Consider the following 21817-nt stretch of genomic DNA (forward strand, 5'->3'; position numbering starts at 1 on the left):
GTTTTATTAATCATACTGGTGATGCAGATATCTTGTTTTTTTGAAAAACTAATAGTTTCTCAGGGTTTTTTTTCCTACAATATTCAACTAAAATAAAAATTGCTAAATAAATCTTGTTTTGGTGGAGTCTTTATTGGTAATGCTGAAACCTTGTTTTTGTGCTATTTTTTTTTTTTTAAATGTCATAATAGGTTGGCATTGTAATCAGGTTTTAAATTCTCAGTTCCCTAAAAGTATGTAAAAATTGTACAAGTAAGCCTTGTTTGCACATTTATTTTCCAATGAAATTATTTTTGCTACAGAAGTCCTTCCCCTTTTTACTTCACCAACTGGTTGCCAATTGTGCTAAGAGCACAACTTTAAAAGTTTACCTGCTTTAGACATTGCTTTCCCAGTGGTCTCTATTGTAGGTGGACACAATTAGAAAGGCTGTAAATGAACAGACTAGTGTTAATATTGAACAAATCAGTGTTTTTGGTTGTTTAACACATAGTATTATACATAGTAAAATGGAGATCTGCACACAATCAGGGCATTTTGAGTAATCCGTTTTGGGATTAATTATGAAAAACTGTGATTGTTTTTTAAACATTAGATGGATTCAACAATTTTATGTTTTCAGTATTCCATACTTCCCTCCCCCTCCACTTCACCCATCAGCCCAAATACACATTTTAATGCCTGAGTTTTGCTTGTTCACCTTATGTTAAACAATTGTTGCTTAAAGAGAATTTACTTCTTTGTCTTGGAGGGGATGGGGGAGGATCAAATTTCATTTTGGAATTTTGAACTACTGATCATATATGAAAGACACTTTCATGTCCTCTCTACCTTTGAGGTACCAATTACTAGGAACACCACTGATATTTTGGGAGGGGCAAATAAAATGACTATCAGTTTCTCTTTCAATGTACAGTGGAGACTCATGGCTTCACTCTTGGCCACCTAAAGGGTTTGGAGGCCTTTGTCAGCAGTCTGTTTCATCTGTGGTCCTCGTGTCAGGACTCGCCTTTTTCTCCACCTTAAGCTGATTTGTCGAGATCTCGTACGCCGCCATGATGTCCCTCACGCTGCTGCTGGCTTTAGGCTTCTCCACGCTGTCCCCCTGTGCTTTGAGCTTGCGGGGGTTGACATTCAAACTTTTAGACCTCATAGACGGGTAAATCCTGTCCTCGGCCACAAACAGGTGGTCAGGGTCTATCCTCCACGTCACCGGCTCTTTGCCTTTGTCTTCACTCATTGTTCTCCCCCGGTGCTCTGCTCTGATGTTCACTTTCACTTCCCCGTCTGTTCTTCCCTGGCGTGTACTACCTTGCCGCTCTGGAGCTAGCTGGCTCTTCCTGTCCTTGGCCTGGTCTTCAATTTCTCTTCTCTTCTCTGTGCCTTCCTCCGCGTTCCCCTGGCCCTCTGTGTTCGGCTCTGCTGGCTCTTTAGTCTTGGTTGTGGCGGGAGGCTCTTCCGGAGGCCTCACCACAGACACTTTTGGCTGGTGGCCGAAGAGGGCGGGGTGGACTTTGTATTCGAAACACGCTGTCCACTGGCCCACAGCTGGAGCCTTGGCCGCATGCTCCATTAGGGCACTGTAGTCTTTGGCCCAACAGCCCTCATCCGTACCCTCGGCCGGCGTGAAGACGATGGCACTCTTGGCCCCGACGCCTGCCGAAGACAGGTCTGCGCCAGCAGCCTCAGAGGGGTAGTGCTTCAGAGCCTTTGACTTCTCTAGTGGGTACGAGATGGCAGCCTGCAGCTTGGCTTTTTCCAAGGCCCCGCCTCTGACTGCGAGCACCGTGTCAAGTGCATCTTGGCCCTTCGGCGAGGCAGCCTCTTCTGGTTTTGATGCCTGAGCATTCGGGTCGTCCCCGTTCTTGCCTGTGTCCTGATCACACGGGGAGATCAGGATGTCCACACAAGGAGAGCTGGGGACTCTCCTTTCTCCAGGGGCAACCACGTCCAAGGTCTGTCCGTACTCGCTGGGGGCGCGGCGGAAGCTGCTCTTTCGCTCCGAGGTCAGTTGGATCTTCTTGTCCTCGTCTTCTCCCGTCCGGTCATCCAGGTCCAGGTGGTAGCGGTAGAGGCTGTAACCGTCAGCGCTGTTGATGCTGCTGTGCCGCTGTAGGGTGGTGTGCTCGCAAGATGACGCCCCAGAGCGTGTCCGGCACAGGTCCGTCTGGTCCACCCCCGCAAGCTTCTCCAGCGCATTCATCATCCGACCGGAGAACTCCTCCAGCTGCATCAGCCTCAGGTCCACCGTCTGCAGGGATGCTTTCATGGAGTGCTCCCTCTCGTTCACCTCCTCCAGACGCATTGACATATTCTCCACCCTGGAGTGAGCACACAGACAAAGGATATAACAACATAAGCAAGGACAACAAGTGGTACTTTTTTTTGGTGGTGATTATGGTGATTACCATGATTTTCTTTTCAAATGAAATGAACTTTTTTCCTAATTGCTAAAGATGACATGGACTAAAGCATTACTATTTGAAAGACTAGCTACTGATTCGCTACACAACGAGTAAGGTGTGTAGACTGAAGCTTGTAAAAAAAAAAAAAATACACAATATAATTCGATTAAACAAGCAATCTAACAACTGGATACTTTCACAATTAAATATATCATGAGGAATACAAATATAAGTCCGTTTGTATATTAGTAACATGAATCGCTACTTCAGGGAATTATGACCTACGCAAACTCATTATTTCAATCAGATTAATTCCCAGAATGCACCTCTTCGAAGAGCAGGTGGTAGTCCTGTTTACAGGAGCTACAAAAGTACGATCATGCTGTTTTCCTTTTGTGTGAAGGATTGTATCATAACAAATCTGTCATTTGTTATGAAAATAGCTTTAGTAGTGAAAAGCTCAATGAAAATGAGAAAAATGACCTTTCAGACGTAACCCGAATACGTTCGTCATTGGAGGACTGCTGCTCATCTTCCTTTTCGCGAAAATATTCCTCCAAACACTGCTCTTCAAACTCATACAAACTCTTTAGCTCCTCTGCCGTCAATCTGAGTTCTGTGGAAAAAGCCAGTAGTTAGCATATTGAAATTAAAATCGACTTTTGCAGCAACGCGCCTGGATAAGCAGTCCTGTAATGTTTGTTTTCCTCATTAAAGAAATGTAGTCTAAATTCAGAATCGGTCTCTAACTCACTCAATCCGCGATCACGCTCGTCTGGGTCCCCATCCCGTTTTTTGCAGCGCCACCAGATGCGTTTGAAAAGGATGTACATGTGGCTGAAAATGATGAACGGTGGCGGGAGGACCGGGCGGTCGTGGAACGTCATGATAAGCTGGTATCGCTGGAATTTCCACACTTGGTTGGAAATGGATTTGACTTCGAAGAAGGTGTTGCTGTCAGAAAGGAGACGTTAAATCAATCTGTTATACCTTCGTCAAAGATGTCCTCAAGTTATGGTGAGTTATCGGGGGTTTGTATAGATTAACAGTGTACCCATCTTTAAAAAAACAGCATAGACCAGCACAAATTCCAAACTTGATAATTATGGTTTATTGTTGGTCCAAGCTGGGCTGTGTTGGTCAAGCTGATAATGGTGAATGGTAAATGGACTGCATTTATATAGCGCTTTTATCTAAAGCGCTTTACAATTGATGCCTCGCATTCACCTGAGCAATTAGGGGTTAGGTGTCTTGCTCAGGGACACTTCGACATGCCCAGGGCGGGGGATCGAACCGGCAACCCTCTGACTGCCAGACAACCGCTTTTACCTCCAGAGCTATGTCGCCCCTAATGAGAATAACTGTGCAGGTAGCCATCTTAACTCAGTGCTGTAGTCAGGCATGGTGTTGTGACAGTTTTGGACCTTGGTTTCTGTATCACTTAGTGTGCCTTGCAGGCCAGCAATGGATCACTTACTTGAACACGGCGATGAGTAAATTTACTAGAAGGATGTTTGCGACCAGTAAGTAGCAGGCCATGATGGCAGGGGTGAGCCAGGCCCCAGGAATGCAGGGAGGCAGCTTCTTCCCATCTTCATCATACAAATTGTCCCCACAAGGAGCTGCCAAATCAGCCAAAATACTTATTATTCCTCTGCAAAGTACCGGAACTGTGCCAACACGGGCACGCTGACTTCATCATTGTATACAGTTTCTCTTTATCAGATATTATTTATTCACAGTACATAATAGGCCTATATATTTATGTTATTTATGTGTTGAGTGCACCTTGAGTACATATTATGCACTGGCATTGTGAAGTAGGCTATTTTGGGCCACAATTGGAATGTGCCTCATATCAAACTTTTAATTAAGAAATTGAATAATTTGGTATTACCCAAGGCTTAATGGAATTTCTTTAACAACAAAAGCATGTCAGTAAGTTATGTTAATAGAGGACGGTGTGTTCTTATAGTTTTAACTTTTTTTTATCTCTCACCCACCACCCCCCTCTTTGGAGGTAAACATTGTTTTCATTTACGATTATAATTTGCAAAATGATGTGCTGAAGCCTCTGAGAAGGAGGGGTATAACAAAAACAAAAACCAGAATAAACAAACCTGCGATGAAACAAGACAAATCAAAAAAGAAAAGAAACAAATACAGCAGGCTAATGTGTTCTTACTTACGGTTGATCTCCATTGCGTAGACTACAGGCATGTCCAGAGGTTCAGGGATGTTCAAGAAGGGACACAGAATTACAAGATAAATAGCAGCCAAATATCAAGCAAAACAAAGAAAAAGAAAACTCATTTCCTGTCACAAGGAAGACATTTTGTCTATATTGCATGTATCACATGCTAGGTTCATATACTGTACTGTACATTATACTGTGCACTAGTGCATAATCAATGTAAAATTGTAAATAGTTGTGCACTATCTTTGTCTTTACCCTTCTTTTCTGCTATTTTAGTAGCTAGCAATTACATTATGTTTGTGCTTCAGTTCTACGCCACCTGCACCTATGCATGGAGCTTTGCCTCCGCATAGTAACCCACAGGCAATGAACATAAACCACACCGTGTGCCACAGGAGAGCTAGCACCAATTAGAAGAAAGATGCATCATTGACAACTGGCAACTTCTAGATGCAAAAACTTTGCTAGGTGGCACTTTTGCAACTTCAGCCTAAGGAACCATATCTGACTGGCTTAAAGGGATAGTTCACTTTTTGGAATTTTTGACACAATTTCAGTTTTTGAGAATTTAGGTATTGTGTTTTTTTTCCCCCTGTATTTCTATTTTTGCAGGGGGAAAAAAAACATTATAGCACAGACACAACCAGATTGTATGCAATCAGTTCATATGTTCAACTGTTCATTGGTGACTTACAGATGATCGACATACGTGAACAGGCCCTGTATCATGGTGCGTATGGATCAGTTGCATTAAAGGAGGAGTGGGTGAAGATGTTCCTGGTATTCATAACTGAACACTGTATGAGCTTTAAACTACTTAATTAGATCCGTTATGATCCTCAATTAACACCGGTGGCCTTGTGATACCCAGTTGTTTCCCATTAAGATGAGATAACTCCATTGATATTCCATTGAATGATACAGTTGTGTATTTAAGAGATCATCACAAAAACCAGTGTTATCTGTGCCCCTCCAGGACCTGGGTGGGCCTGAGGATATTTATGAGGCGATGGGATGCATAAGTTCAGGTGCAGTCCCTGGCTTGTGACAGAAGGGGGCACAGTAAGAATACACCTGAGAATACTAGCAGGCGGATGATCCTTGGAAGATTTGGGAGATTCTCGGTTTAGTCCCCTTAGTGACAAAGTTCACTCTCTACATTCTGTGACAGCATTTTAGCCAAACTCAAGAGTAGGAATGATAATTAAAGAGTATATCATTCAGGTTTACTCTACAGAATGTTGGAAAATGCAGTACAGATCAGAATGAAGTTTGGTATAATAGTTAGGGAACTTGGCTTGTAACTCAGATGTTGTGGGGTTTGATTCCCAGCTGTGGCACTACCATTGCACTTTTGAACAAGGTAATTAGCCCAGATTGCTTTAGGAAGAATATATAGCTGTGTTCATTGTATGTGAAAATGTAATCTTTGTAAGATCCTCTGGATAAGACTGATATAATATAACATGAGTGACCTGACAGAAAGTCTTGAATTACCTGCAGTTAGCTTCTAAATGCAAAATATAAGTAAGTTACGCTGAAATACTTGGCTTTGTGTACTCATAAATGCTGTGAAATTTGAACTTCACGATGATTCTATCACTGACATTTTTACTTTAAATGAAAGATATGCCAATGCTTTGGCTACCTTTTAAAACATTAAAACTGCTGTCGTTTTACAAAAACTGACAATGTAATCATTAGATTCTAGACTCTGTTGCCCTTACGATTTAGTACCAAATATAGCACTATAGTCTCAGTCAGTATTATATGAATGTGGGTGACTGACTGACAAAGGACATTTGGCATACAGCAGTAGTATAATGGAGCATGAATTTAAGAGAAACAAGAAATACAATTTAAGGATATTTTGACCATTTCTTCAAAAACAGTGTTTATGAACTTCTGAACATTTTTCTAAATATGTTTTCTCGATTAACACTGGCATATTTAATGGTATGTCTCTACTAAATGCAACCACGGGAAACCTCATTCAATCTTATTCTTTGCTTATGCATTTTTTGTTGTAAAACTCAATGTGTGTGTGCACAGGTTAACCACTAGAGGGAGCTGAGTGAACAGGAGACAGTGTGACAAATCGGAATTGGATATGAGGTTGGGAAGTATTCAGGACAAACTGGGAGAGACAGGTCTAGATGGCTGCTGGGAAAGAGTCATTGTCGTGGGAAACTGGGAACTGATCATCCGCCCTTGAAACAGGAAACAGAGTCTTACTATGAATTCTAGTCTTACGGTCTATGGAATCCGCAAACACCTCTCCATAGATCATCCAGTAGGGCATGTAGAAGATGTTCCGTGCCAGGCGCCATGTTGGCTCTTCGTCGGGGTGTAGAATGGCTTGCCGGGCCACGCCGAAGCTCATCAGCACCACCAGCATGATCACCACAAAGTACAACATGTCGATCATCTGTAAGTCACAAAGTACAGCATGTCAATCATCTGTGAGACCCAAAAGTAGAGCACATCAGTCATCTAATTCACAAAGTACCGCACATCAGTAATGTATGAGTCAAAGTATAGCAGATCAATCTATGAGTTGCAATGTATGGCATGTCAATCATCTGTGAGACACAAAGTACAGAATACTGATCAGCTTGGTGTATGGCAGGATGGTCATCTGTGAAAAACAAAGTACAGCACAGCAGTCATAACCCTCACCATTTTCCCAATCATCATGACATAGGGGCCCAGGTACTTGTTGACTCCGAAGATATCGAGCACGCGGATGTACCAGAAGATGATGTCGACGCAGTAGATGACACGGCCATAACCCATGTACGGCTCGCTCTGCAAGCGGAGCAGGAAGCCCATCATGAAGGTGGAGATGGCCACCAGGTCAGTGATGTTCCAGTACTCCTGCAGCCACACATTTATCTTCTGCCTCAGCTTTCCTGGCTCCGACATCAGGATCTGAGGAGCCGGAGAAACCGTGACCCAGCGTGCACGTGACGAAGCCCCAGATTCACCGCGTGGTGCAGACCCGAAATCAGCACATGCTAGAGCTGGGCGATACACTGCGTGGATAATTATCGCATGCAGTAACGGTCATCGCCACCATGTGGCGTATTGCATTTCTTCCTGATGCGATAGCAAACATCCAAACTTCAGAGGCCAAGTGAAATGCTTCCAGGAGAAAATTTTCACCACTGTTATCTATTGGGAGTTGACAGGCAATCAGCAGCAGGGTCACACAGCTTCCATGTGACCATGTGATGTATTTTTGGCAATTCAGTCACACATCAACACCCAATAGATAACAGTGGTGACATTATTCCTGGAAGCATTTCATGCGCTCTCTGAAATTTGGATGTTTACTACTGTATCAGTTATAATTAAAAAGAAAAATATGAAAAGAAAGGCGATAAATTCTGGCTCCATCGGATTACTCTCAAGCAGTATCCTTCATTCATCCATTCACTGATTTGAAGTGACGACTGATTGATTTTGAGGTAATCATCTATACCTGTCTGACTTTCTCCAGCCCCAGGGTGAAGATGTAGGAGATGACTGTCCACTCTTGGAGGGTGGGCCAGCGCTCCATCTTGACCAGAATGACATAGTTGTACATCATCAGGTACATGAGGTATGAAATCTGCCCAGGGAAAGAGACATCTCAAAATGACTCCACAAGATCACCAGTTATGGAGACCTGATGGAAGACACGGTAAGAGCTTTACTAGCCATTTTTGAGGAACGTTTTGAATCATGATGAACATTCAATGGAATAATTACACTGACTTCATCAGTCCACATAAACATTGTAGGTTTAATGTACACACAAAAAAGTAATTCTGAGTCACTATTACAGTTCACTTACAGTGTTGAACCAGAACTTGGTGAAAGGCGCGTTATAGAATTCATATATCTTCATCCCGATGGGAATTTTCCTAATGTTGCTACCTTCCTCTTCATCACCTTTCCTGGACACGGTGTCAGCAGCACCATCCTGAAAAACATGGTAGGTATAGTCACGACTGGGTCGAGCCCAGTCGACCCCAGAGTGCTGAAGTTATAAGTCCCCCACCCTCCATCCTACTATCTCTCTATCTACACATAGTGGTGTTTGTGAAATAATTTTACCACTTATTACATAACTAACTTTGGTATTGCGTAAAATTTATTTCCTTGAGATAACCTAGCTATTCCACTGCTCAGAATGTGCGCTACGTGCTAATGGCATTGCGTGAGTTTGTTCATTTGAAAGATTTGCGAACTGCCCAACACTATTCCCCGTTGCATTTTTATTTTCCCTTGGACATGCAAGGGCCCTTTGGTCACATTTTCTTATTTTTAGAATAAAGAAATGGTATTTTTATTTGTTAAAGAGGAGATAAGTTGTTCAGAATGCTGGCTGTATTCAGTAAGGATTAGTGATTAGTCAAAGCCTTGCTGCCAGGGTGATGCCCAACCACGCGTGGCTGATGCCACAGCACAGGGGCACGTTAAAGCACCATGTGCTGCTGCTTAACTGGCCGCGTTCCGTTAGAGAGAGTCTGTGTCTGACAGCAGGACTCTGTGTCTGGCAACGGGACACTGTGTCCTGCGTTTTGTGATGAGAACTGTCGGTGGGTACGGCACCTTGCTGGATTTGGTGTCGTCCTCCTTTTCTTTTCCTGCTTCGTTTTCAGCAGAACCTTGGTATGACATGTCCTCTCCGATCCGGAAATCCAAGAGCAGAATCGAGGGCGGGAAAATGATGCCAAGAATCACCTGCAGGGAGTAGGGAACACTGCTCAGTGAGAGGGCACAGTGCTTCGGTTCAGTCTGTTAGACCTTATGTGGGCTACTCTGTCAGGCTTCAGAATGCAGCATTTTAGCAACAATCACAAGTGTTTATGCAGGCATGAAGGTATGCGTAGTGACACTGGGAGAGCTGGCCCTTCCTGCTTCCTGTCATTGGTGGAGCCAGCCGATTGGCCCTGCTTTGCTGACTTCCTACTTCTTGTCATGGGCGGAGTCAGCTGATTGGCCCTGCTTTTATGACTTCCTACTTCCTGTCATGGGCGGAGTCAGCTAAAGCATGTCTGAGGCTGTACCTTGAGGCCCGGGCTCTTGCCCACTCTCAGGCAGCCCATCCACATGTCGGTGAGCAGCATCTGGCTGCAGGTGTGGGCGATGAAGTCGCGGTGTTTGGCAGCTACGGCGAGCTTTAGGCAGGTGGAGTTGCTCCAGTTCGTCAGCTCGTACGTCAGCAGCTTCATGGCCACCTGCTCGTCGTGCTTATAGGACTGGTCCAGTAGCTCATAAGCCAGCTGCCCAAACTCCCTGCAGCACAAAAAGCAAAATTCAGCTACCAACATTCCTTAAAGTATAAAGTTCAGAAGGGTAAGAACAGATCATGACCATATTTCCAACCATGGAGAAAAACACCATGATGGAGTGTACTTGTGATATCCTATTTTGTACTTTAGAATGCTTGAGGTATAATTAAAGCTTACATAATTATACTTCAGTAGAAGTATACATTTTTTACATGGGCACATCTGCATTGTGACCAAAATGTACATTTTATATAATGTATACTAATTATTCAAACTCCATTAGCACATTTTTATTGTAATATTGTTTTGCTAGTGTTGTACTATGTTGTCGTACTTTTTGTTTTTGCTCATACATATCGATTGGCTGAATGCTCAGTTTTTGTCATTAGATATTCCTGTTTTTGCATTCGTTTGTTAATGAACTCGAGAAAGTGCTCGTTTACCAGGCAGGGGGGTGAGGGGGGGGGGGGGGGGGTGGCTACTCACTTGGAGTTGTTGTCCAGGTCCTGGGAGATGTCGTCCACCAGCTCGCTCTCAGAGGACTCGTGAGCCATGGCTTTGTACAGCTTGCAGGCCACCAGGGCCTTGGCCATGGCCTCCTCCCCCCTCTGCCACAGGAAGAGCGCCATCTTCTGGCGCTTCATCAGCACCGCCCACACCATCAGCTCGTGGAAAGGGTACTGGAACCGGCTGACCTCGGGGTCGTCCACGTCCACGTCGATCTCCTCCTCCTTCTTCTTCTTCATCTTCTTCTTGCCCTTCGGGCGTGGCTCGTCATCCTGGTGAAAGATTGGCAGTTATTCATTGCTGAAGGGCCGATAGAAAGAGTAACAGAGGCTGACACTGTGGAAAATGCATCTCCATCCCAGAAGTACTGACAGGAATGTACTCTTCTATGGAGCTTTAATCCAAGCCAAGTTGTATTTTAATTAGAGATATTTCTATGGTACCTTATACACTGTGCCTTACAGTCAACTGAATGCAGTCAACAATGTATTGTCCACAGTTCTATACCTTTAATGTGGAACAAATTGTCAACAAACTACTACATTTTTAGGGCGAGATTAGAGTGTGCATTATTGCATACAAACTGAATCAAATAATTACTCTATGCACCACGCAGACACACATACGCAGACACACACACACGCACACCAGCTTTGCTTTTGAAAGGTTTTCAGCTTTGCTTTTTTATTGAAGTTTAGATTTTTGTGCTCATTTGTACTGTATAGAGGTCAGGAAATACAGAAATGGTGTTTACTGGGGGAAGAAGTACCCTAGGTGCTTACCTCCATTCCCAAGAGTTTGAGAGCCTTTGGCTGCAAATGGACGAGAGAGGAAAATTAACACAATCTTCAATCCAGCATGTTATACAGAATTACTGATTTTATAATAAAAGTTGTACCAAGAGCTTTGCGTGAGAAGGCTCCACTCACCCGTTTCAGGCCATACAGGTAATTGTAGAGTGCGCGGAAGCTCTTCCTTGTGTATTTGCAGCGATAAGCCCCGCCCATAAGGAACTCCAGCACCAGCCCAATGTCGATCAGGGTGATTTGATAATCGGGGGGGAGGTTTCCCTGCAACATCACATCTTTTATCGGCTTAATGCTCCTAAAAATCCCTTATCTGCATCTTAGCTTGAGGATATGATTGATTTTCTTTGACTATCAAAGCATTGAGAGTGCTCTGACAGACAGAGAGTACTGCCGGATATTTTTGGAACTGGCAGCAAGGTGCATTGTGGGTGTCCAGCTGCAACATGTGGGTTCTGTTGTGTCTGCTGTGTATTAGTGTGGGGCAGCCTGTGACCTGTCTGTAACTTGCAGATCTCTTTATGTTGCCCCCAACGAGGGCAAATATCAAATGGATAGATATTACTATACTATGATAAGTAGTAATTATTATTGTAATCTTGGTAGTGTTATATCTTAATGAGTGAAAATGTAGCAGAGTTGTCAGTTTGCATGGAGGTTTTCCTGAGAAGGATGCATCAGCTCACCTTCTTGACGTCTCTGACTACGAAATGTAAGGTGTTAGTCGGCCCCAGCCTCTGGAAGAGAGAGAGAGAAGGAGCACAAGTCAGAAAAGCTGTGCAGGGAAGCTTGTGTTGAGATGAGGATGCCCCATCAATCAAACCCCAAACTGGTATATGAAACAGTGCAAAAGTGAAGGTACAAATTTCAGACATTTTGGTCGGGATAGCTCATGTGGACACCTGTGTTTGTTATGCCATTTGTCCTCATTATGAACATAGCACATGCTAGTCGCTGATATTTCCAGAGAAAACGTGTGTTTTGTGTGTTTCTCCTGGTATGCTGGGTTAGGTTTAGGGTTGCCTGGTTCTTCCCCATGTGGGTTATTCATTGTATTCACAGAGGGGATGCGTGAATGCATTTTTGAACACTGTGTATATTTTTGATGTCTTCTTGTTGGGAAATTTTCTTGGAAATGGACCACGTGATACCAGTCTTTGCTCACGTATTTGTTATCATTGGGAGTCTCAGTGTTCTGCTTGGTCATGTTTATTGTTGAGAGGGTTATAATTTGTATAGAAAGCCTAATCTAAACCACAGTACCACTTGACCAATATGATGACTTTTCCCCTGTTTTCTGATCTGCTCAGTACACCTATCTGCTTAATCGCTCATATCTATCATGTAATATAAACACTGACACACACAGAGACTTAATTGGAGGGCTGGTTAGCTTGTGTTAACAGTCACTGAGGTATTATTCAGACACACCGTGTTGTACAGCTCCTCGAGTCGGGGGATGGTGAGAAAGTGGTGGATATTCACTCCGTTTTCGATCAGCAGCTTGACGAAGTCCACCCTGTCTAGCACCAGCGCGTCCATCATGGCCTGCTCCAAGGAGTTCACCTGTGGTAGCCAGAGAGAGCTCAGGACCCAGTGCAGCTCACCCCACGACCTTCCCTAAATCAGCCCGACAGCAGCGTTGACTGAATGTGATGTGACTGACTGCTAGAAAACCTGTGTGTTCGCCATTATTGCCGACAGTCAATCTCTCTCTCTCATTTGTGTAAATGGAAAAATAAGACGCACACATGCGTGTTTGTGAGTGTGTACATGTGTATATATATGTATATACTGTATATACATAGTATATACCAGTGATTCCCAACCTTTTTCCTTCTGCTGCACACTTCACAATTTTATAGTCTTATGGCACACCACTCTGAAAAGTGAGTGACTTACTGATGTTTATGTGGCATGTTTTAATTAAGCAATATGTATTTTAATGAAATTTATTTTGGCTTTTATGAAAAGATTTTTTTTTCATAAATTGTGTTAAATTCATTTCAACTTTCAATTCTTGAACAAAAAAAAGATTTCTCGCATGGCACACCTCCCTCCCCTGACGACACGCTAGTTGAGAAACACTGATATGTACGTACAGATATATATCTACATACAGTAATGTGGTGAGTGTCCAGAGGTACTCACCCAGTTCATTAGCTCCAGCTTCCTGGGGTCAGTCTCTTCCGGTGGCTCAGGCTTGGCTTTCGCTCCCCTCCCCTTCTTGCCCCGGGTCTTGGCCTTGTTCCGGGAGGCATTGGTTGGGCTTTTGGGCTTCTCCTTGGTGGAAATGGCAGAGGACAGGCTGCCTGCGGGCTGCGAGGCAGGAAGGGCAGGGGAGGAGAGGGGAGAATGTGCTGAGGAGGGTTTCTTAAGGATCCAGCAGTGTGTTTCTTGGAGATGAGTGTCTCTGGAAATATTCCATGCTTCCCAGCACGTTAACTCCTCTCAACATTTCTGAATGTTTGTGGGGATTTAGACTTTGTGGCAGTGTTAGGTTGAATAAGCAGGATTCAGAATAGCAGTTTTATGTTTTCTGTGCTCTCCTATTATCAAATGGGTACCTGTGTGCTCAGTTTAATCGGTAGGCTCTTTGTCTGCAGTGCCAGATTGAGATTATGACAAAACTGCCCGTTCACACACACACACACACACACACACAGCCAAGCACAGAGCATTGACGCATGGTGCTTTTACGTGCAACCTAAAACCAGTCACCATACAAAAAAGAAAGGGAAATGAACTGTTTGGTATTGGATTGTTCCTGCATTAGAAGTGGATTAAAATGGAGGGCACTGAGGTTCAAAACTCCCAGACAGATTTAAGGGTGCATTTTCTGTCAACAAAAAAAATAAATTTTTTAGGTCCTCGGAAAAAAACGAAATCATCTAGTGCCTTCTGCAAACCAGGACTATTGCTTCAGCTTTCTAACTTAAAATTCAGGGAAAAAATTTGGAAGGTCGTGCCAGGGGTGTGAGTTTAGTTGAAGGCACATGAATGAAGAGGTTAAATTTGGCAGTTCTTGACATTCCCAGATTTGGTTGACCATTTTGGTTTTCATTTCCTTTTTATGAATTAATAAATATTTGACCTACCCACGTGGCAGATACATAATGCTTGACATTTACTTGCATAATAAAGTCCAGTCTTGCGAGGGTTTTTATCATCTCAAGTGTTTTCTGTCTGTGAGATGTTACGGAAGGCGAAGGTGTTTGCGCGGGTGAAGTGGAGCTGCAGGGGGCTGCACTTACAGGCCAGTGGAGCCCGTAGACAAAGATCTGGCTGCGGGCGATGTCCACCCTGTTCCAGGCCAGCGCCAGGCTCAGCTGGTCAGGCGCCGAGGCGTTGGTGCCTGTAATCAAACGGGCCAGCCCCATGTCACACAATGGAGGATCCACAGCTGGTCCTCTCCGTTTAGAACACCCAAGTGCACTCTTAGGCTTGCCTCGTCATTGTAATGACCTCCGTCAGTATGGCAGGGTTCAGACATACAAGTGCAGTCATTGAGGTGGAGGAGTGCTCGACAGGCACAGCTAGCCCACGCAGACTGCATGTGCAGACCGTGGAGCACTTTCACTCTTTGGAACCCGTAGCTTTAACAGGATAAGCACCCCCCTGGCCGTAAAAGATTTTGTGTGAGTCATGGTACCGTGCAGTGTTACACAGCAGAAGGGTGTACCTTTAAGCAGAGCCGTCAGTATGGCCATCTCAATGTCCTGCTGTCCTTCAGACCCCATGCGAAACACTGTTATCTGTATCAGAGAGGAGAAAAGAAGCCACCAGTTTCTACAAGAGATATTAACAGGTGAAAAATACCACGTATATGAACTGGGGAAGTGGACAGGACTTAACGTGTGAGGTGATGGGCTTTTGCCATTTGGGGGGGTTTTGTGTTTTCCTTCAGTGGAGGAATTTTCACTTTAATTGTCACATACATCACTAACAACAGAATGAATGTGTTTGAGTGAGTAAATGAAGTAATGAATGAACGTGCTCCCATGGCTGTTTCAGTTTTGTACAGTACAGTGGGATCAAAGCAGTACAGTTTTGATCCCATGATAACAATTAATCACTGTTTCTGTACCATCAAGTAAGACAGATATAGTATGTAGCCTAGATCACTTTAGCACATACCCAGCTGTGTAAAAAAGATCATCCAGAAACTATGCAAGAGATTACATAAAGCAATGCACCAAATCTGTTATGGATCAGATTTGGTGCCTGTGTCCCACCACAAGAAAATGAGCTGCCCTGAACACATTTGTGTCAGAAATGGCATTTGAGAGAAGACATTCCCGATATATAGACATGCGTGAGCACACACAAACAATTTCACATTTCACCAGACTTACAACTTAATTTTTTTTCTAAGGCAGCAACAGTGCGGCTCTTGTTGCAGACGGACCGCAGCAAATGCAATTACGGCAGATCCAGTGTCACATGTTCTGCAGTTGCTGGTAATGCGGTTACCATGGCGCTGGGCGCAGGCCGTATGCCTCAGATGGCTGAGGCCATCTTGAGAGCCGTTGATAATGAGGGCCCTCACGGCACGGGGGACTGGACACTCGTGCTCACGGTGTTCTTTGCGATAATGAGCTCAGCACGGCTTTTTGGCTGCGTCTGTCCTTTAGAACCATTCCAAACTCAACGCAGAGCCAAAACATTAATCTGTTGCGTGATTTCGTTTAGAGGAAAATGAGCCGCAGCGGGGGAAGGGTGGTTTATGGGAAACATAGGCCCTCTGTGAATGAAGACACTTTGTGTGTTGAGGGATTGTGAGGTATTGTGGAACTGTAGCATCACTATGTACCAGCTTTTCAGCAATTGAGAATGAATGAAAAGATAGAGACTTCATGAAGAGTCCGCCCATTTCCTAATTTCTCACCGAGATAGCTGTTCCACAACTACTGAAATGCATTTGTTAATTCAAAAGGTGGGCTGCTGCTACTTGCTATTACCTTATTCTCAGCTATTTGTTCTTATATCACCTGGGTATATTCAGGGAGCAGGGGCATTATTTTAGGTAACACCGCTACTCAAATTGCAGTTTGCCAACTGCGATAATGCATTAAATTGCAATTGATAAGCAGACGCTCTTATCCAGAGCGACTTGCAGAAGTCTAGATCATCAGTGTAACCCTCAGGAATACAAAATTTTGTATCACCAGGAAGGCACAGAATGCCCATTAATTGACCCAGAATGCCCATTAGTTGACCAACAACGATTTGTCTTGTAACTAAAGAAAGTGTCATAGACCAATCAGCAGCTTGATAACTAGATGTTAACCTATTTTTACACGTTGGAAGACATAGGGATAATACATTGCTAATGTAAAAATAGGTGTACATGTCCAGAATATAACACATCTAATTATCAATGATGGACAAGGTGTGCATATGTCCATACATTATCCCTACGTGACCCTAGCTAGCCATCTGTTGTTGCCTTCAGTCCATAATGCAGTCAAATTGCATGCATTCTACACAGGGGTGGAAGCCAAAGTTTCCCCTGGAAGCAAACTGCAGAATCTGGCCATAAAAGAAGGACCCTGGGAGAGCCGGCAGTACCGGTGACATTTCAGCAGTTTAAATGGGTCATGTCAGCAAATCTCGTTTATCTAAAATAATGCGGCATCCCAGGCATTAAATATTCTAATGCACGATAGATACAAACGCTAAGATTAATGATATCCCTCCGGGTGAGCCATGTCAGAAGAATTAAAGCAGAGGAGTGGAGTGGGTGCATTAGAGGAGGAAAGAGCAATATTGCTCCCTCCATCTGTGTGACAGAGGCCGTGGCGACGGGATGACCCATAATTCCTTCCCGGGGCAGAACCGCAGGAAAGACGGGGCACTTGGGCCGGTGGGCTCACCCTGACCTCTGTAGCCCAAATGCGTTGGGTCTGAGATTACTGCCGAAGGGGCTTTTAAAGCTACTAATCACCATCACTTCCTGGGCTGAAAATCTGTGACTTGTTTGTAGGAATGTGGTAATTTCAACCTATGGAGTCAAGCCTCCGTACTCTGAAAAAAAAAGGCTACAGGGCAGAAGCTGTAATCTGATAACTGTGAAGATGCTTAGGCTTTATTTTTATCGCTCATGAGCATTAAATCCATGAAGATTACATGAGGGTTCTTTTGGTTAAGTGTAGTAAATGACGCCGTTTATATGAGCTGTCTGTGGAGGAACTGGCAGTGAATCAAAAGAGCAGGTTATTCGGATGGTATTTGGAAATGGAGACAAATGAGATGACGTTGGGAATTGTTCTATATAAAATCAACAGACAAATAACTTTTGTTGCCATGTAATTTCTCTTTGTGTATTTAAACATTTAAACAGAGGATGGGGTACACATGGGTGAGAGCCCTGTAAGGTGGGCGATGGTTGGATGTAACAGCGTATGAAAATGACATTCATGGCGTTTCTGTACATAGTGTAGAGAAAGGGGAGGGGCTGGAATTACACATCGAGTTCACAAAGGGACAAATGACACATGAATGAAAATGCAGGCGAAAGTGGATCATTAAAAAGCATGTTTATTGAAATTAGTTTATTTGTAATCAGTGTAGTTCAACAATATTTGTATAATAAGGCCTAAAAAAAGATATTAATATTAACAGCAGCCTTCCCCCCATTCCCCTGCTCTGTCCACATTTTCCCTTATTTTTTAATTCGGGAATACATTTACATAATTTTGTTATAATATAACACTTGACTGCTTACCTCAGTATCCTTGAAGGGCTTTGCCGGCAACATACGCTATTATCAGGGTCCTGCACTGTTGTGACTTATCTCCTCTTTGTATGACTAAAGCTGGCCTAATCTAGAGTTTATCTTTGACTGAGACCACTGGCTGAGGGGCTAAGGATGTCTCTGCTGGTACGTTCTTCCCCTGCTACTTACAAGTTCTCTCTTCTTCATGCATTCCATGACCATCAGGAAGACCTGCTGGGCCTGGTTTCGGCTGTAGTTGAATGTCTTCTGAATGGTGACCAGGAGCTGATCTTTCACGCTTTCAGTCACCAGCCTGAGCAATGGAGAAAAAGAAGACGAAGAATGGAACCATTTACTTCACCTATGACGGGAACCCTTCAGGTTGAACCACGCACCATATTTTTGGCGCAGGTGCGAAGCGGGTTCGGTGGCCGTTTCGTTCTTACCCGCCTTCCTCCGAGTATTTGTGTGCGAAGGAGACGATGTCGGAGGCGCGGCCGCTCCCATCGCAGACCACCACCGGGACGGGAGGCTGCTCCCGGAGGCTCTCCAGCACGATGGAGATTACATTGGGGCCCCCCTCCACTATCAGACACACCACTGGGACGCCCTGACCCAGGCCTAACAGGGATATACATGTGCACATGCACACACATGCACACCAACCCACATAGGCATGCACATACACATACACACACATACACACACATGTATATATAAGTAAGAGAAGCCATGCTCAAACACTGCTGCATAATCTGAGGAACCCCTGTGCTCTATGACAGTGTTTCTTAACTCTTATTAAGAGATTAAGATGTGCACCATTGACCAGTATTAGGAGCCACATGCCCAAACTCAAATCAAATTTAAATAACAGACAACGACATTTCATTGCATAAAAATGGAAATGCCAAGTCTTTTAACTTGGGATACTGTTATGAATTATTTCTGAGGACATTTCTATTTCTACCCTATGTTAGGTATAGGTCATGGGGAAGGGGGGTGGGGGGGGGGGGGGCTGCGACGTCAGTGGTGACAGCTGAGCATCCCTTTGCTGTCCCTGCCTTATTGCTAGCTCCAGGCATAGGATGACAAAGGGAAACCCACAGGTCACATGGTACATGACTTCAGGTGACATGGGACATGAACAAGGACTTTGAACTTTGAAAGACTTTTTGGGAGATTTTATTTTTACCACAATATCACGAGACCTAACTGTGCTATGTAAAATAATGAACAATGGCCACCTACGGGTGTTGATCTTCTGCAGGGAGATATGCTTCTCCAGCTGTCGGCGCAGTTTGACCTCGGCGCCGTACTTCCCACAAGTTCCGTTGTCAGACAGGATGAAGTGAGAGTGACTGCTGTTCAGCACTGACAGCTTGCTCAGGGGGTTGGACATGGTCTGGTAGGGCTTCGTTACCTGTTGGTGGACCTCAGAAGTTCAGAACCTGATCTTCCGAAGGCAAAAACAACAAGCATGCACACGGACTATGTAGTCAGATGAGACTGTCTCTGCACTGTTGCTGAATTAAATGTGGCCATTTGGGTCACCAGTTCACCCTCAGCCATCTGTGGGTCAGAGCATTGATATTCTGACTGAGTGCTCCTTTCAAGCAAGGTCTATAGTATAGCAATATGCATGTGTAGCTATCATTGTGTCTTAAGTTCTACTCAAATGAATGATGATTAATAGAAGTCTTACTTTGGAATGGCAGCTGTCTTAGTGGACTGTTCATAGGACATTAAGCTCCACTTTGAACTTACATCTCTACCAATGAGGTCCTCTTTGTTCTCCACAATTCCCCATGGTGCAATTCCTATGGCACAGACCTTCCCTCGGGACTTAGAGGAGTGGTCTTTCAAGGCATCTCCAACATGACGGACAACCCCTGTGGTGGACAGACAGAAAGTAAGCTTTGACAAGTTTGCAAGTCGTTGATCCTGACAGATCAAAGTCAAATCATTTTGTGGATTTTTTTTGTGTGTAATGAAGCAAAAGCCTTTATTGCCTTTTTATAAAGGAAGTGCAGTATTATTATTCATATTAAATGAGGGTTTTCACATCACATAAAAAGTAGTGCCTTGGGTTATTTTACCAGTCGTTTATCTGGAGAATCTCTTTATTCGTCTAAAGGCAATGTGGAAAACATTTTATTTCCATCTTTTACTATTCTTTTCAATTTTAATCCAATCACATTTTTAAAGAAGATGTAGAGTGTGTATATTAGCATTATGTGTATATTCCTTATCTGACCTGAGACCAAGGTTTGTCAATGGAATAATTCCAACTAGCATGGTAAGACTCACGTTCAGTTTGAAAAGTTCAGCTTCTCACACATGGTTCAGTTGGTTACAGTACTAATCTCCCTCTAAAATCTGTCCATCCATTTTATTTCCCTCTGGCTAAAGCACTTCTGCTTCTGATTATACATATATAAAGTATTACATGTAATCTATTAATAGCATCACAGGGTGGTGTGCCTAATCCATATACCGGCTTTCCTTCTGTGAGCGATTATAAATGTACGAATATCCTATGAGAGGGTATGGGCTTCTCCAGAGAGCAACGGTTATAGTTAATGATGACAGGAAACTCTAGAGGTGTCCATTTCACAGCAGAGAGCCAGGTCTGCATTTGTGGGTGTTGTGGAAGGAGCGTGCATCTGTAGTAGCCTGCATTTCTCATAGCGTCCTTTGCAACATGCCTTTTTCATCAACCTTAGAACAGATACGACGGGCATGCATCCAGGCGCAAAAGGCGCTTACCGTTACTGACTCCCCCGGTGAAGATCCAGGCCCCTGTGGTGACGGCGGCCTTGATCAGGCCCTTCCCGAACACCTGCTTGAGCTTGGGCTGCATGTCGAAGTTCTGCAGGCCACCGTGGACGGATATGAGCAGTGTGGGCAGCTCCAGCTGCCACTCCTTCACCATCAGGTGCAGCAGGTTGTCTGGCTTGGAGTCATACGTCACCCTGATGTACTGTGAGAGAGAGAGGCGAAGAAAGAGCGCCTGTGAACATATGCTGAGGTGCGACAGAGTGACAAAACCGTTTGGTTGAATTTAGGTATTCATGACATCCCTAAAGTTTGTATGATGTTAAACTGCTTGATGTTTCTGACAGCTGGCATGCTTCTCACAGGGGGGATGTGATGCACAGGAAATACACTCTGAGATGTGTGGAAAGATCTGTGTGTAAATGTAGCCTGCAGCATCAGGGCTGGGTGTTTTCAGTGCGCACACATTAGCTTTGGTGCAGTCAGTCTGCAGGTGCCCTATTGTGCAGTGAATCAGGGAGAACTCTGCTCACTGAAACCCTCACTCCCAGGATGGCGCTTTGGCCAACAACGGACTGCCCTGTGTGCATTCCATACCAGACCTCTGGGCACATCTCTACGTCAAAAAACTTTACCAGGTCTAGCTACTTGGCAGCCCCAAGCCACTCATTTTAATGTAAAGAAGTAGAAGTCTAAAGATAATATGACCTTGTTTCATTTGTCACCTACATTTTCAAGTGTGACACCTTGATGCAGTCAGGTGTCCGAAAGGTGCATGTTGTTTGGGGTTTACCCCTGTAAGTCCCTACCATGGCTTTGTTGACGTGGCCTCCGCCCCCAAACTCGATGATACCGTAGGCGTCGGTCGGAGAGGCCCTTGTGTGCTTGAGAACCGACCATCTCTCCTGCGGGACGTCCAGCGGCACAATCTGGGCGTTTTCCTCCGCTCCCTTGTTTATGGTGGCAGCGGAGGGTATGGCAGGGTGCTGGGTCACTATCTGCCCACAGCTGCACCTGCAGGGGAAGGGATCAGGAGGAAAGAGACAAAAATTAATAAAAACAAAACACACAGACTGAGACTAGAACAGTGAGTGCAGCAGAAGTGACCAGGGAGAGTGTGAAGAAAA

The 21817-nt window shown here is 44.3% G+C and overlaps 1 protein-coding gene across 1 annotated transcript in view; it reads right to left on the reverse strand.

The window, feature by feature from the left end:
* Positions 1-267: 267 nt before the first annotated feature.
* LOC118215582 (transient receptor potential cation channel subfamily M member 1-like) overlaps positions 268-21817 on the reverse strand; it is a 40305-nt gene continuing 18755 nt past the window's right edge. Inside the window, exons 6-30 of the mRNA XM_035396476.1 lie at positions 21500-21704; positions 20682-20895; positions 19680-19804; positions 19164-19335; positions 18362-18536; positions 18105-18228; positions 14880-14952; positions 14452-14552; positions 13349-13516; positions 12629-12763; positions 11884-11934; positions 11321-11461; positions 11174-11203; positions 10371-10663; positions 9660-9888; positions 9202-9333; positions 8441-8569; positions 8087-8215; positions 7282-7533; positions 6856-7030; positions 4595-4615; positions 3883-4027; positions 3160-3359; positions 2889-3021; positions 268-2321 (exon numbers count right to left, since the gene is read on the reverse strand). Coding sequence (XP_035252367.1) covers positions 968-2321; positions 2889-3021; positions 3160-3359; positions 3883-4027; positions 4595-4615; positions 6856-7030; positions 7282-7533; positions 8087-8215; positions 8441-8569; positions 9202-9333; positions 9660-9888; positions 10371-10663; positions 11174-11203; positions 11321-11461; positions 11884-11934; positions 12629-12763; positions 13349-13516; positions 14452-14552; positions 14880-14952; positions 18105-18228; positions 18362-18536; positions 19164-19335; positions 19680-19804; positions 20682-20895; positions 21500-21704 — 4906 coding nt within the window. The 3' untranslated portion in view covers positions 268-967. The remainder of the gene's footprint in view (positions 2322-2888; positions 3022-3159; positions 3360-3882; positions 4028-4594; positions 4616-6855; positions 7031-7281; positions 7534-8086; positions 8216-8440; positions 8570-9201; positions 9334-9659; positions 9889-10370; positions 10664-11173; positions 11204-11320; positions 11462-11883; positions 11935-12628; positions 12764-13348; positions 13517-14451; positions 14553-14879; positions 14953-18104; positions 18229-18361; positions 18537-19163; positions 19336-19679; positions 19805-20681; positions 20896-21499; positions 21705-21817) is intronic.

This window comes from Anguilla anguilla, chromosome 16, assembly GCF_013347855.1.
Source record: "Anguilla anguilla isolate fAngAng1 chromosome 16, fAngAng1.pri, whole genome shotgun sequence".
Taxonomy (NCBI): domain Eukaryota; kingdom Metazoa; phylum Chordata; class Actinopteri; order Anguilliformes; family Anguillidae; genus Anguilla; species Anguilla anguilla.